Here is a 16,297-nt window from a genome sequence, read left to right as displayed (position 1 = left end):
AGGACCAGCTGTATTTGCTAGGCAGCAATAGCAAGTCTCCAGTGACGTAAGATGAGCCACTAAGCAGCAGAGACACATAGAAATGGCTCATACATCATAATAAAGCAGAAAAATTGCAACACGAGAGTAATTCGTCATTACTAACTTAAATAATTGGCTGTTTATATCAAAGAAGAGTTCAAAAGTTCAAGCTAACGGAGCTCCAAGAACTGATTGGGTCATATAATCAACATTTATTGATGCATTGGTTAACATCACCTTTTCATGTGATACACATGCAGATCATGTAATATTTTGTCCAACAAAATGAGTCCCCACACGACCATAATAACTCCATAACCAGGGAAGCTTTAATTTATTCATTCTTAAATTTTTGGCCTGCCTAGTTACGTAAATATAGCTTCAAAACAATATTCCTGCACCCAAGGTTTCTTATTTCTAACATGCTTAAAGAATTCTGTCAACAAAAAAATGCTTAAAGAAAACAAAATTCAGATCATCATAATAATTACCTCAAACAAAGAAGTGAAAAAGACCTATCAATGCTATTTAAAATGAGTATGTTGTTGGGGTATAATATAAGAAGCTTCATTGGTGTTTTTTAGAAGGTAAAAGCACTTAATGTGAACACATTCAAAGGGAAGAACTTGATAACAAGAAGTTTGATGTTAAACTAGCAGTTCTATATACACATAACCAGATCATGCATGAGATTTCTGCTCTACATGACGAGTTTCAACTAGATCCCTGCACTAACACACCCAAAAAAAAGAGGTGAAAGATCTCCAGTCAACTCAAAATGAGACCTTATCACGAGAAGTTACGAGAATCCCACATGGACTATGTACAAGTCCTTGTCAAAAAACTACTTCGTACAGATGATACCCCAAAACAGCACACCTCTAGTTTCCATCCTCATTTCTTGTGATGGAACCTCACCTTCAACAAGAATTGCAGTTTAACCTGCACAAAAGGTTTACATTCAGTCGCATGAACGTGTTTACTGACCAAAAAAAAAAAAATACATATAGCAGGCTTTAACTGTTTAAATTTTGGTAATTTATCAGTGTAGCATTTCCAATAAGAAAAATTGTATATAATCAAATAAAAAGCATGTTTGCTATGGGGTGAGAAGGGGTTATTTCAACCTCCATGTTAGCATGTTTGCTTGTATAAGCTTTTGAAGAAAATCAGAATGCAAAAAAAGATTTTTTATTATTTAAACAATCTAATGGGTTTCTTTTTTAAAACAGAAATTTGCAAGAAATTTTAAAATTAGAAGCTGTTCTAATTGTAACCAAACTATAGTCGATTTCGGCTTTACATAAACTATAATACCTTTTGAACATAACAGTAGAATAACTTAATTTTAATCTTTAAACAAGCAAGCTCTAAATATATCAAAATAGCACGTCAATGATAGCCAGGTAGTAGAAATTTTCCCACTTTCATTTTATTAAAGTTTATACGTAAGTATCCTAATGATAAAACAAAAATACAACAGTCAAGCTTAAAACTTACTTGAGCGGTATTATAAACAATATACTCATTGTACATGAGCTCAGATGCCTTGACATTTGATGACACCGGTTTCCCACAGGGAACAACGACATCATCTCTCCACTTTGCATATTCAGATTCCAGGGGCATTTTCTTGCCCAGTCCTTTAGTAGAATGCTTTCCTTGCGGAGGTTTATCCATATACTATTTTACAAAGGAAAAACGAAAAAAAAATGAATATATACATTCTTTCATATCCATTTGGAAGAAATTTAGTGTTCATTGCAATGTTGTTGTTCATTTAGAATGCATGTGCACTTGTAAACAATAATCAACCACATGCCCTTATAAACTAATAAGCATAACTTGAATTAAATCCAACTGACCTTAGCTTTTTTGAGCTCATACACATTTCCAAGGGCAACTTCACTTAAAAGCATTAGACCAACAGGATTTTTCTTATCAGTGAAGCAATACTGAGCACTCTTGCTGACAAGGTCAGCAAAGTAAATCCCTTTGCCAAACTGCAGGCAAAAGATATTTAGATTATAGTATTGCTACGGAAAGGTAAACACATGCATGAAAACATCAACATAAAAAGGGATTAATATATTTAGATTATAGTATTGCTACGGAAAGGTAAACACATGCATGAAAACATCAACATAAAAAGGGATTAATAGATAGAACCATATAGCCAGTTGCTGGGGCTTCAGGAGGTGCAATTCTCAGTCCTTGGTTAAGAATGCCCACAAAGTTCGTCAACCTAGAACCTGAAGTAGAGAACATTGTCGTTACATGAGTATAAATCAAATTTCTGAACATTTTCATATACAGCTGTAGTATGCACGTTACCACGGAATATCCATCCTAGTTATTGTAATTCACCCCAGAAACTGGTGTTTTTTGTTAAGAGATATGAAATAATTTTTAACCTAAAATTTTCTCTTTAGAACACCTCTGGTCTAGTAGTATCTTACCATCCCTATGGAGTGATCAGACATATTGGAAGAATTTCACGAGGGACATTTACAGGTTGTTAAGGTTTTAAACTCGTTTTTACACCCATGCAAAAATGACATATAAGTACTAATATATAATATGTATCATAATATGTATGCAGTTTGTTATACATAATATATAATATAATCAATATCAAATAGCATATAAGTATTGAGGAAAATACAATATAAAATGCTAACAATAACCAAACAAAGAAATTTGTTAATTCATATTCGATTTTTGTCAAAACCATTTATGTCAAAAACACTACTGAAAACACGCTTGCAGTAATTGATTATATGCACATTTATCCTATACCATGCTGAATTAATGCGGGTCAAGTTTGTTCTTTTACTATTAATAGTAATATTAATTGAACGAATAACAGTGATAATAACCCGTTTAAGCACATTCGCTTGTCAAAAATAGTTATAGTAACATTAACACACTCCATTGTTAATTTGATCAATTTTAATAATCGATTTTCACAAATAGAAGGATACCATACAAACATGGATATTTTTCACACAGCCTTTGTATACAATCTTTATCAAAGGAAACACTATAAGTCAAGATGACTCATTTGGTCTTTTCATGTGGCTTATCTTTGATTTTCCTTTGTATACAGATTGGAAGGTTCTAAAGGTTTTAAATCTTGTTTAGAAATATGTCCTTTCTTTCTAATTCTCCTATTTATTTTATTTTATTACATCATACGAGGATATTTCATAAAAGCAAACATATAATTGAACTAATAGCTAGTACCAAAACTTACCATGCCATAGGAGCATTCTGTTGCCAACTTTGTCTCTGTAAGGGGCATATTTATCAAATTCACCTTCTCTTTCAAGTGAAAAAACTTCTTCTAGCTCAAGACTCCAGTCCTGTGCAGACGGATTACAAATATCGTAAGAACTTGTACATTGTAAGAAATGAGAGCTCACACCAGAAATATGAGCACACAAATAAACACTAGTTAACCAAATATAGACATACCGTATGTGTGGGGGCATGAGTAGTATGTAGAAACTTCTCAACTAATCTAAAATCTTCACTGTCATGAGGAAGTGGAGATATATCACAGTGGAGCTTCTTATAATTATCATCAATGGAGTCGTCGTTGTTGGCGTCAAATCCCACTAATCTTGAGGCTATTTCAATATCTTGAAGGGCTTCCAACATTTTCACCTGACAAAAAAGCAAGACTATTATTCAAATTATTGTAAAAGCAACTCAAATGCATAAAACCACAGGCAAAACCACGGTCCAAAGTTATGTACTTTAGTCAGTCATGGCTGAATGTTGAAAGCTACCGTAAAAGCATCAGTCTAATTTAATGATATTGCTAAGCCTAACACGATACAAATGATGTATATAAATAAATAAATAATGGTAACACAAACCTTTGACTTAAAATCATCCTCATCCCTAATAATATGTGGATGAATGGAAGGGATCACAGTGAAGAACCTATTGCTAGCATCAATGAGCAAGCTATCCCTGACTGATGGATCAGCATTGCTGCTTTTAAAAAGATTTTGTATATCTGTTAATGCTTCAAAACCTGGGATGAGGAAGCAGACATCACATTAATACATGATATGGGATAGCTTGACACTGCCAATGAAAGAAAATGAGAGACTACCGTAGCTTGTAAAAAGTTTTAAAATAATAATTGTGTTAACATACCCTTTTGGATATTACTTTTGCTCAGTTTCCCAAGTGGCATTTCGGACATATTGATCTCAAATTCCATCATGGCGGATCTACAAAACTCAAGATTTAGTATTGCATCAGACACATTCAAATAAAATGATGAGGCATTCGACTATGACCTGTATGTTTCCACATTAAAGAGCATCTTGATCAATTCTATTAATGGAGGGGGTAATTTGCTGTCTGCATTGTTTTTACTCTTTTTCACAACTTGTTTGTTAACTCCATAATCCTGAAAAATCAAGTGTTCAAAACAAACATCAGCTGAATATCGACCTGATGTGTGGAAATGATATCCGTCAAACAAATAATTTAAAAATAAAACAAGAAATAGTACAATTTCCAAGGGGAAGAATCTCCCAGGTTGCTTCTGAATAGTCTTTTGTTCCCAGGCCTCCCAAGGGTTTCCAGTTTTCTCAAAGAATAGTCGTTTGAATTCCCTGATTGCATCAGATTTCGACATTTCCTCCAGTTTGTTCCCTCCAATCTTGTCATTTCCCACTCGACCCCATTTGCGAAACACGTAGCAATCTGACCCATTATCTTCTTCAATTATTTGCAGGATGTAGTAGCTTTACATGGGAAACAAAAGTTAGAAGATGATGATGGAGACCTAGTTTTTTTTCTAGAGGGTATTAACAAGAATCTTAAAAAAGAAAGTGATGCAACAGAAATCAATGGGAAATTAGACCCAACAGCCCCAGACCCCCAGTGCTCCCATTAGTCACCATCACAGTAAATAGCTACAATTGCTGCATAATTATTGCCCTGATTCCATGATCAAAATATTTAAGAATTCATCAACTAAGTAATAATAATTAAAAGCAATCCCATCCAAATTGTTCTAGTGATAGTGCAGTTTCGGTTGTAGTGGTCGATAGTTTCTGCATCTAAGTTCTCTACTCATCTGTATAGCTTGTAGATTAGTATTTCGGTTGGCTAGTGACAGATAACAGAATTTTGTTACGCAGCAGTTAGTTAGGAAGTCAGTTATGATCCTCTACAGATAGTTTCATGTACTCAATAGTATCAGAATTACATTCAGAAATAAAGAATTTCAAAGTTTCAGAATTCTCTCTAAAACCTGTCCCCCTTTCATTGACTTTCTCTCCAATTGGCAGTGATCGTCATCTTCAGAAGGACAAATAAACTCAAAGTATAGAACATGACAGTTCTTGACGATTGACGCTTGATGTTTTATATGAAACATAGCATTATAATAAAAAGTAGCATACTTTTAGGTTCAGTTTTATTAATGAATCACAAACTGCTATTCCCTGGTTAACAACTAAAAATATTAAGCTGAATGGTGAAAAAGAGAAGATGGAATGAACCAACCTGTTAATACCAGTAGACAAATCAGACATATTCAAAGTTGTATTATATATGCTTTTCCCTTCCTCTAGTATGTGGCCAGAATCCTGTAGGCCAGAAGCATCATGAACAGCACTTTGCCCCTTGACTTTGATGGTGACCATGCTAGAAGCCTCACCAATCATTTCAACTTTGTACATATCAAATGGAAGCTTCTTCTTTCTTTCCATACAGTCAACCAAATAGTCCTCTCTGACTATTGGTATTTTCATCTTCCTACAGATCAAACTCTTCCAAGTTAGTTTTGACAGAAATAATCAAAGAAAAAGGAAATATCAGAGACTGGCATTTGAATTCGCCAATACCTTGCCTTCCGCATCTCAACTTCATCCTTAAGCGCTCCACTGACCACCAAGCAGTTAGTATCTGTAAGTTATTATTAGTTCAAGTAAAAAATTACAAAAAGCACAAGTATCTCTTTTAAAATAACATTTTCCTAAATTGGTCGGTGGAGCAGATACCTTTCTTCACTTTTGCATGAAGCACTCCACCTACTGCATCAATTTTGCGTTTCCATTCCACCTGTAAAAGCACCTTACAGAAGATGAATACTAGACACTATAAAACAAAATTAATCATGACAATTCCTCAAATGGTTTGGGGAATGAAGCATTAATTATTAAAGGTAAAGGAAAAAACAGAATTTATACAACGGAGTCTTCAGGCAACCCAGAGATGGCAACTCTCAAATCAGCCAAAGTTTCACTGTTAGATGTTTGGTTATGACCTACAGAAGTTTGACTTTCAGCAGGAGTCCTTGATGATGGCGGAGGCAATATCCTAGTTGGTTTCTTCCCTTTTTGAGATTTGAACCACTGTAAACAATAGACAAAAATAAGTCACAATACATTGGTTTTGTTCTATGACTATTTTCTTTTTACAGACCTTTTTAAGGTACTGATTATCTGTTTCCTTTGGGATTTTCCACTTCCCTTCAGCACGCTTCGGTTCGCAGGTAGAGTAGGAACATTTACTCCACTCGGAAATGTATCCAGTGCACCGGTACATTCCTCCAGAATAACGCAGAAAACCATCACATAGAGAGCAAGGACTAAGTCCTCCAAACATCATTCCATCAGCACTGAAATGACAATAATAACTATCAAAATTGGAGAAATAAATAAATCATAGCTTGCAGGATAATATTTTCAAAACCATCACAAAGAAAGCAGAATGGATCTGGAAATTATGACCTCATCCACAACCATGGACATGCTAGATTTTCTTGCATTTAAATTATTTTCTTTTGATGAAATGTGCATAATAGTAGACACTCAGCAGACAAATAAACATATTCTATTGTTGGTAAAATCACTGGCATCTTAGTAGAAAGGGACAGTAACATAATGGATGACAAACTTTAATCTTTATAAGATGTTGGAAGGTATTTGACGTGTGCCAAAAAAAAAAAAAAAACTTTAATCTTTATAAGTATAGCCTTATATGCGGCAGAGCTTCTTAAGGATCAGAGCAGAAAAGTCATGAGTGATTAAATTACCAACGGTCACGCAAATCAAGCTCTGATCCTGTTGAATCTTGACCATTGGCATCCAGCATTTCACGCATCTCTGCTGTTGTCACATGCTTTTTAAGATCATCCTTCAGAGCCCAGAGATCTTTGCTCTGGGCCTCCAGTCTATTCTCAAGATCACGTGCCGCCCCGGAGTCATCAGCATTTTTCACTGCCGCTACCCTGCTCGCAGACACATCTCCCTTGACTTTAGCGGCCTTTGACTTTTGCTCACCCTCTGCATCTTTCCCCCGTTTAGTGCCACCTTTGGAAGAGGATTGTTGTGTGGATTCTTTAACATCTTCAGCCTCGACATTTGTACCACTACCACCTGAAAGGAAAATGGTGAGAAAGTAACTACAGCACTAAAAACCAGCCGTTCTGCAGCATATCATTCACCATACCTCCTCTTTTTGTAGGATGGTCTTTTGTAGCCAACTCACTGACCGCCGATTGATCAGAAGATGAGAGACTACTCCATCCAGGCAAATTATCCACTTCAATTGATGGAGATAGTTCCAAGAGACACTTAGCATGGTGCCAAGCCAAACCCCTGGCACCTTGACCATCAGGCTTAGTAGATATGCGAATCTAAAAATCGAATTAGTGAATAGTCAGTGAGGAGAGATAATCCAAAACCAATAACTCGTGCATAGATCAATATGATCATGAAAAATTAGGAAACATTCTGAATTCTGATATGCATCTGAATAAAAACTGATCTCTGAATGGCAATCAGATTTAAAAATATTAACACTGCAGAAATGAAGAACTTTAACAAGCATGAAGAAACTAGTTGCTATTGTAAGTTGTGCAGCTTTCATGCAATAGCAAAACGAAAAAGCTGACATTCATAGATAATAATTGAACATTGCCAGAACATTTTTGAACTAAATGACATTTTAAGGAAATTATATCATAGTTAAGAGGGAGGGAAGTTGGTTGAATGATTTTAGAGTGGAAGAGCTTAGAATAATTATATTAAAATCACACACAATTCATAAAACATATCTTTGAGGTAGCTTTATATTCTTCGACATGTCACAATTTGCTATAACAAACAACATCCAGAAATTTATGAACATCCACAAAACTTCCTTTTACTCGAATGATGAGTTAGGCTATCTAGAGAGGATTTTGGCAATACAAAATGAATATTAGCATGGAGAATAGAGTGAAATAGCATAACGATTCTAGTCCTGAATGACAGGACGTGATCAAAGATTTAACACGCGATGGAATAGCAACTTCGCCAGGCAAAAGACATAGGCAGCAAAAATCTTAGCTATCAAGGCAAAATTCGTGATATCAAACACGAACTGCTAGATATTAGAACAAAAGTATAAACCATGCATCTTAATAGTTTCATTGCTTAAATCATCAATATCGTCAAGGAATTACTAAATGTGTAATATGTTATTTTTCATAAGTTAATCCTGATAATCAAAATTTCCATTTTAATTAGCACGTTACTGATTATAGCCTCATTTTCACACCAAAAAGAAAGTTCATCAGGTCCAATTAACAAGACACACACGCTCTAAGAAGTTAACCATTGCAATTACAACATTATACATACAGAAATACTAAAAACCAACCTCTCCTTTGATAATTTTTTGACCGCAATGCTTGCAACCAGCACGTGAAGTTTGCGAAACTTCAATACCATATTCAACATTTTTTCCAGCACTCGACTTAGAGGCGGCATTCGACTTTGAACCAGCATTCGACTTCGGTGTGCCACTACTACCACCACCGCTCTCAATGTACTTTCTAATCTTCTGCTGATCTTCCCAACGAAGCGACTCTAAGTTCTCAACATCGTCAACTCTATACAAGAACAGTAACACGTAACAATAAATCGTTAACCATTGTGAAAACATTAAACAAATTGAAATTTAAAAAAGTATAAATTTTCATACAATTTTATCTGGTTGGCTTTCTTCAATATGCACTCAGCATGGTTCCACATCTGTTACAAATATATACTACATATTAATAAAATAAAAAAATAAAAAAAAGTACTAAAAATATAATGGCATTACTGTTTAAACTGTAACCTAAACCCTAAAATAGGTCTAAAAATCAAGAAATTTGTGAATGTTGCAATACATTGATAAAAATGGGGCATTGTTGAAATACTAAAAGAAACAAGAAAAGCAAGAAATGAAATAGAGAAAAAGGGAAAGTTATGATTACGGGCATGAGGCCATCGAATTTGGAGGATTGAACCATTTTTCCAAGACGGAGCTTCTCGGTTGCAATGGGACTCTTGCAGGTTCTGCATGACGAACGACCTGATTTTGCGTACTCTGCTTTCCATGGCTTCGCGTTTTGAGGGTTCGACATTGAAGATTCTCTCACACGAACAGAACACACTTCAACTCGGAACTACCACTCTCTCTCCTCACCCTCTCTTATTATATAGTATTTTGATTTTAGGTGCCAATAGTATATACTACTAAACATCACTGTTGGAAAAGCATATAAACATGGCAGACATGCTGCAATTTTAATATTGGAACACTATACCAACTAAATAAAATTAATTAATATGTATGAGGAATTAAAAAAAAATTAATATAATTCATCTAAAGTTTTAGGTTCGATTCCCTCAATTTTGATAGGCCAGTCCTAGATGGATAGTGAAATTGAATCTCTCAAATTATTCGATACTTAAATTGAATATCGATTTTTTTAATTATTTTACTTTAACAAAATTAATATTTATGTGCTTTTATACTATTTTGCTTTTAACACTTTCGGTTTCCTAGCACCAGAGACTGTTGACATTCTACAGAGTTCAAAAGGTCACGCATAGCAACGTCTCCTTGTTTACGAGAATTGGTTTTGCCATCCAAAAAGGTCTAGCGGCGCAGCTTGTTGCCCGCTTGTCTTTCTATTCTAGTGTAAATAATGGTTTATATAATTATATATATATATATATATATATATATATATATGTATATATATAACACTAGTACCACCATTTATGTGCTTACATGCAATTTCTTTTTGTTTGGTCAACTAAGATATATCTTCCTCGACACCCTATCAAAAAAAAATTTATATCTTCCTCGATACCCTATCAAAAAAAAACTTATATCTTCCTCCACAAGCTGTGAAAAACTAATATTTTGAGATATTTAATAATAAATCATTTTAAACAGTTTTCTAATAGATATTCTTTTATATGGATCGGTCTAAAATTCAATTATATATACAAGTATTTTTAACTAAATATCCAGGTTTTCCTAACTCAAGGAAAAAGGAATTTATATAAAAGAATATTAAAAAATCCGGGTAAAGTAAAATAATATTGCAAACACTGTGAGTATTCTCTATGTACTTTTGGTAGCATTTAACTTCGCTATTATAGTACTTGCAAAATGATTATGGCTTTTTGGTAAATTATGGAAGGCCAAGAAACTAACGAGCAAGAGCAACATCATTTCCTTTTCAATGTCCAAGGTTTACGGTTACATCCCAGTTAGCCTAATGAACTTTCACTTTTAATCAACTTCATATGATTATATCATGATTTTCTTGTTGATAATGAAAGTCCACTCGAAATATTTGAGAAATTCTTTCCCCCTAATGCCTCTCGTGCGCTCCCTAAAAACCTAAAAACATCTCATCAATTTTCGGATTTTAGAATGTTAAAAATGCTGATAACCGAATGTTCTACTGATTGCAGGGGAAGATTAAATATGCAGTGACACTGACATTACACAGTTTAAGTATACTTTTACATAACGACCGACTCAATAAGTATCTGAAACAAGTATCCGAAACGAAAGTCTCTCCACCCTGTCACAATCAGCAACTTTCTCTCTTGTGATTCCTGTAACAAAGCACTTTGAATTACATATAGGACTGAGTTGTGTGCTTTTGAAAGCAATTGTACCATCACAGCAAAATACATGTAAGTTATTCTTAGTTATGATTGAGGAAAAGCCAGTTATTCTCATTCTTGACCTCAAGAGTTTATCAAAATCCCAAATTCTGTTGTCAGCCAAATCTTGGTATGAAGTATGAATTATAAAGCATCCAGAGTTTTACAATTTTTCCACAAGTAAATAATGTTAAAATGTCTCCTACCACAGTGGCAGAGCTATAATAAAAGGTAGACTTTACTTTTGGCAAGTATAATATTCTTCCAATTCATCACAAAATGTTTCTCGTCATAAATTAACAAAACTACAGTTCAACCCTTGTTTTATAGGGCTAGTTTTTCCTGATTCCATCAACTTTGAGTTAAGAAATGTAGAAATTCACCAGTTTTTCCGTGTCTACGTTATTTTGCTGTCCTTGTCACTTCAATCTCATGCGGACTCTTCATTTCTTGACATCATTGAAATACATCACCATAAGAAAACGTTTAATGTACAATTGGAGGACGCATGAACAGGAACTGCAACCAAGAGAAAAAGATAGTAGTGTCAACAAACATTGAAGCAAATTATGAAAATCTTCAGCAAGTACCAAGGTGTATACCTCAAACGATTTCCCTGATCTTTCAAATTCTAGCATGCTTAGAGCAACTTGACAACTTTGTGCAACAAGAGGCTCTGGGTCTGCCGAAAATTCTTCAAGAAGGTATACACTTTGGTCATCTAAGAACATACGACAAAAGAACTATGTAAACAGGGAGATTCGAATATTTAGAAGTATTCACAACTAAACTTAGTGATAAATAAAAACATTGAGGCAATAAATGATCAATTAGTCAACTGATATCTGTCATGTGACTCTACCAGAGGCAAAATTAAATAGAAGTCAAACTTGGTAAAAGATTAAATAAAGATAAGCAAAATTAAATTAAAGTAAAACTAAGAGATTAAATAAATTTTCTCAAAATTAAACTGAAGTCAAACTTGGGTAGCATTTGGTAAATATCTTAGACCAGAAGAAAAGCACAAAACATAACATTTGTGTTCTATGTTTAGTAAATTTTGGTTCAACTAAAAAAGTTGGGGAAGCTGCCAAAGGAAATAAATTCATGTTTTAGTGATTTGGACATGTGTGAAAAAGAGATGTAGAAGCACCAGTAAAAAGAGTCGACCAAATAGAAGATAGATTAAAAATTCCAGATGCAGAGACTAAACAGACTATATAACAGGCCAAATCACAAAGAAGTATCTACATGAAAAAAATCTATCTTTGAAGTAATACGTGACAAAGCCTTATGGTATTCGTTGGTCCATGTAAAAAGGTAGAACCAACGAGAACAGAAAGATTGTCTCAAACTAAAAGATATTGATTGCACCCATGAACTAATAGTTAGACGCTCTTCAAATTGATGCATAATATATCTCGACCAAATCCAACCAAGAAGCATAAAACTTTAAAATCACTTTGAATAGTAAAAACTAACAGGTGCCTTCTCCAACACCTCTACTTTTTTATTTGCAAACTAAGAGAATGAGCTTACGTTTGAATTTTGACCAGTCAAAACCATACAGATATGAACTGAGTCACCATAAATACTAAAAGTTGCAACCTAAGTTAAGTTGAACTGCTCAATGCTCATTACCAAAAAGAACATTTACTTAGACTGCTACATTACTATCTATTCATGAATTCTATATACTATACAATATGCTTGCATTTATCTTTTTATACATGGATGACACCACAAAGCAATATTAATACCATATATTATTGACTGCAACAGAGGTCACATGATTCCATAGTATGTGGTTTTAAATGCAATACCTGCAATTGAACCAAGGGCTTCAGCAGCCTCATGTCTAACCATTGGATGCTCATTCACATCTCTAAGTATATTGGATAGAGCAGCTGAAGCAGCTTTGTCTTGCAATTGGCCCAAAACATATGCAACCTAAAATTTCAGCAAATACAGTTGTTAAAAAATTCAGAGAATCAAACAGGTGTACTCAAAGTTAAGCAGCAACATTAAGGCAGTCGTATGATATTATTTGAATTATTGTTTTATTAAACTACTGAAGAACAACTGACTTCTTTTGACATGACAATTACATGCTTATTCTGCTCCAACGAATATAATGGTTCAACGTTTAAAAGTACGAACGATATGGAACCCTCTAGATTGACCTGATGTTTTCTCATGTGAAGTGCATATTACCACTTACGTGCAATTCATACAAAACATACTGAATGCAGACAACGTTTATTGACATAAAAGTGTACTTATCAAACCTCATGTTTCAATAAAGCACTCTTGGAACCCAAGGAATCAACAATAGCAGCAACAGCTTCATTTCCACCATCATTTCGAAGTGCAAAAAGAGCTGCATAGCGCTCATACATCCCTTTTTCCTCATCGAGAAGTAAATCCCTAATATTATTAATTTAAAACCGAGTTAGCAACATACAAATTACTCTCTCTGGTTAACAAGAGTCTGTTTCTAACAGCATGAACCAAACAAACCTTAGTTGACCAACTGAAGAACAAGAGCTGGCCGGTGCTGCAGGATCAACAGACTTAAACGGAGAAATAGCAGGTGCTGTCGAATCATCAGTAGCAGCAGCATGTTTTAAATTGAGAATACGTTGAAGAGCTAATTCACATGTTTCTCGAACCTCTTGAGCTGGATCAGAATCCAAACTATGCTTCAAAAGAGAAACATTACTATCTGAACCAATAGCGCCTAGTGCTTCAGCTGCCTAAGCAAGATTGAAACAAACACAATCATCATCTTAAAATTGAAACAGAAAAAGTGACACATTCAGAAAAGGAAGAAATAGAAGGCTACTACGGTACTACCTCATGGCGAACAATGGGATGCAAGGAAAGATCATTAAGAACTGAGGTTAATGCAGGTATGGCTTCGAGTTCTTGCATTTGCCCTAATGCAAATGCAGCTTCGTGTGCCAACAAATTCGATGAATCTCTTGTCGCTGCCAAAGAGAAAGAAAAGCTGGTTCAGAATCCATGCAATAATACACTTAACAACAATCATTGATTGATTAAGTCCCTATTTGGATAAACAACTTAATTAAGCTTTTATCTTATAAACACTTAACAACAATAGCTGATTAAGTCCCTATTTGGATAAACAACTTAGTTAAGCATTTATCTTATAAGTTATTTTTATGTTAAGGCCCTATTTGGATAAACAACTTATCTTATAAGTGATTGTGTATAAGCTATTTCTATAACAAAAGATAAACTTTTAATTATAAGCTATACTCCTCCGCAATGAACTATAAACAAAAAGGTACTTGAAAAGTTGAAGTAAAATGGTTTAGATTTTAGATGAAATACATCAACTTTTCCAATACATGTTTCATTCTGGAAGGAGTAAGTTGTCTGAACAAACTATGTCGAAAATAAGCTGAAAATAACTCGTAAGTTCTTTGCGCAAGCTGTAAAATTGAAGAGAAAAGGAAAAGGGAGTAACCTAGAATAAGGGCGGTGCGAGGGGCGGGGCCTTTGAGGTTGCGAAGAGAGAAGAGTGCTCTGAAGCGTTCGGAGATTGGCTGGGTTGAGTCCAACAGCAACTCGCACAGGAACTTCTCCATCTCTGATGAGCACGAAGCGACGTCGTTTAGCGAATTCGCAGACATAGAGCGATTAACAAAAATTGTGAGAAGAGAGTGTGGGCTTATGAAGACGGTGGCGGAATTGACGGTGGCGGTGTCTGACGGAGGCGATCGGCGAGTTCAGGTGTTAGAATAGTTAGAGACTCACTGTGCGTTAAAACTTTTTAGGGGCACAGGATGAGTAACAAACAATATTGCAAAACAATCCTCTAAGATCTTTATAACTCCTAAATTTACCCCACAAATTAAAACCCTTCACACCCTTTCAAAAAAGTCTGGTAGTAGTCAAAGGTTTAATTGATCATCCTACTCTTTAATTTAATTTAATTTTTTTGTTTTAAATTAGTTACCATACCACTTTAAAATAAAGAATTAATTTAAGAAAATAGGGGATCAATTTTGCAAACCAGTAGCACTCATTTACCCAACTCAAACTGTCATATTGGGTTAATCCGAACCGATTTGACCGGTTATTATAGTTTTACCCAACATATGTAACACTCTTAAAAAGAAATGGAATATGCACTTATTTTATATTTTAATAAATTGATTTTAACAATTTAATTATTAAACTTAATTAATTAAAATTATTATAATAATAGGTCAATGAACTTCCGTTAATGATGAATGGTGAATAACAATTATTGATCTTTACATAAATCTTAATCAAACTTTAGATTATTAATATTAAGGTTTAGTTCACCTGAAAATCGGAGGGTTATGAAAATGGTGAGCGACTTTGTATCTTTTTTTTTCTTCGATTGAAACTTAATTAATTTTTACCAATGACATCCTTACCATTGTTTTGAATCATCTCATTGGTTTATCAATCTTCTAGGTAGTGGCGCATTTCACCATCCTCTTCCCCGACTCCGTGTGTTTTCTTCTTTTCGTTGTTATTTGATACCGATACCGTGATAATTGATTAGAAGAAATTACTTTCTTAGATCGATCATCTCATGTAAAACAAACTAAATCCACATCAATAGGTAAAATAGTTTTTACACAAATAAATCAAAACATAAAATACCATATTGATTATGTTTAGCTACAGCGGAAAGAAACGTGGGAGCAGAAATATCATATTGATTATTCAAGACATCAATGAACACAAAATATAAAAAACAGCAAGTCGCAAAAAGTAAGATGTAAAATGTCTCTATTTGCCTCTTTCATCTTTCATGTGTTCACTAAAATGTTTCCTCAAATCATAAAGATGATAATAAGCACTACTCAGAATTTCAATATATTACAGAAGCTGAAACAATATAATCACAGTTTTTTTTAAAAGAATATAATCATAGTTAGCATAGCAATTTATAACATTTAAATAAACATACCGTGTTGGGACGCATGAAACTCGCTTCAGCCACTCTGCTCTCTTCCTCTCTCTGCAGTTTGAGTGTTTTAAAACCTTGATCTATTGAAACAATGTTCCTACACATTGCAAACCATAAATTGTCATGATAATCCAAAAAGTAACATTTCCAGTTTTAACACTGATCACAATGCAATGTTCATGCTATACCTACTCATCTTCATTGTTTGAAGACCTTTGTGTGTCTGGTACACAATCACATGTCTTCCTTTAAAGTCGGTCCAATTTTTACTTGCTCTCGACCTGTTAAACAGTTATGATCAAAATGTTGCATACATTGAAGGTAA

At 34.3% G+C, this 16,297-nt stretch overlaps 2 protein-coding genes across 3 annotated transcripts; both read right to left on the bottom strand.

Annotated features, from left to right (window-relative positions):
* Positions 1–566: 566 nt before the first annotated feature.
* PARP1 (poly(ADP-ribose) polymerase 2) lies at positions 567–9,495 on the bottom strand. The gene is made up of 20 exons (XM_085730331.1): positions 9,302–9,495; positions 9,025–9,074; positions 8,701–8,932; positions 7,507–7,693; positions 7,091–7,433; positions 6,478–6,673; positions 6,243–6,407; positions 6,054–6,114; positions 5,898–5,958; positions 5,557–5,808; positions 4,556–4,790; positions 4,338–4,450; positions 4,192–4,268; positions 3,906–4,066; positions 3,499–3,690; positions 3,278–3,386; positions 2,191–2,273; positions 1,887–2,024; positions 1,522–1,704; positions 567–963 (listed from the first exon to the last, which is right to left on the bottom strand). The coding sequence occupies exons 1-20, from the start codon at positions 9,449–9,451 to the stop codon at positions 916–918; spliced, it is 3,036 nt and encodes a 1,011-aa protein (XP_085586457.1). The 5' UTR covers positions 9,452–9,495; the 3' UTR covers positions 567–915.
* Positions 9,496–10,768: 1,273 nt separating this feature from the next.
* LOC146910173 (ARM repeat superfamily protein) lies at positions 10,769–14,821 on the bottom strand. Of its 2 annotated transcripts, XR_015020499.1 has the most exons (8): positions 14,491–14,821; positions 13,854–13,987; positions 13,518–13,753; positions 13,286–13,424; positions 12,821–12,947; positions 11,600–11,718; positions 11,381–11,516; positions 10,769–10,946 (listed from the first exon to the last, which is right to left on the bottom strand). XR_015020499.1 is itself a non-coding variant. In XM_085730281.1 (7 exons), exons 1-7 carry the CDS (start codon positions 14,654–14,656, stop codon positions 11,484–11,486), a joined length of 954 nt encoding a protein of 317 aa, XP_085586407.1. In that variant the 5' UTR covers positions 14,657–14,821; the 3' UTR covers positions 11,106–11,483. The 2 variants fall into 2 exon arrangements, 1 of the variants encoding a protein (XP_085586407.1); XM_085730281.1 differs by lacking the exon at positions 10,769–10,946 and having other exon boundaries at positions 11,106–11,516.
* Positions 14,822–16,297: the final 1,476 nt, after the last annotated feature.

The sequence above is a fragment of the Medicago sativa genome, chromosome 7, assembly GCF_051527215.1.
Source record: "Medicago sativa cultivar Bolivia chromosome 7, Bolivia_mono, whole genome shotgun sequence".
Classification (NCBI taxonomy): domain Eukaryota; kingdom Viridiplantae; phylum Streptophyta; class Magnoliopsida; order Fabales; family Fabaceae; genus Medicago; species Medicago sativa.
This window is presented reverse-complemented; position numbering and strand designations above follow the sequence as displayed.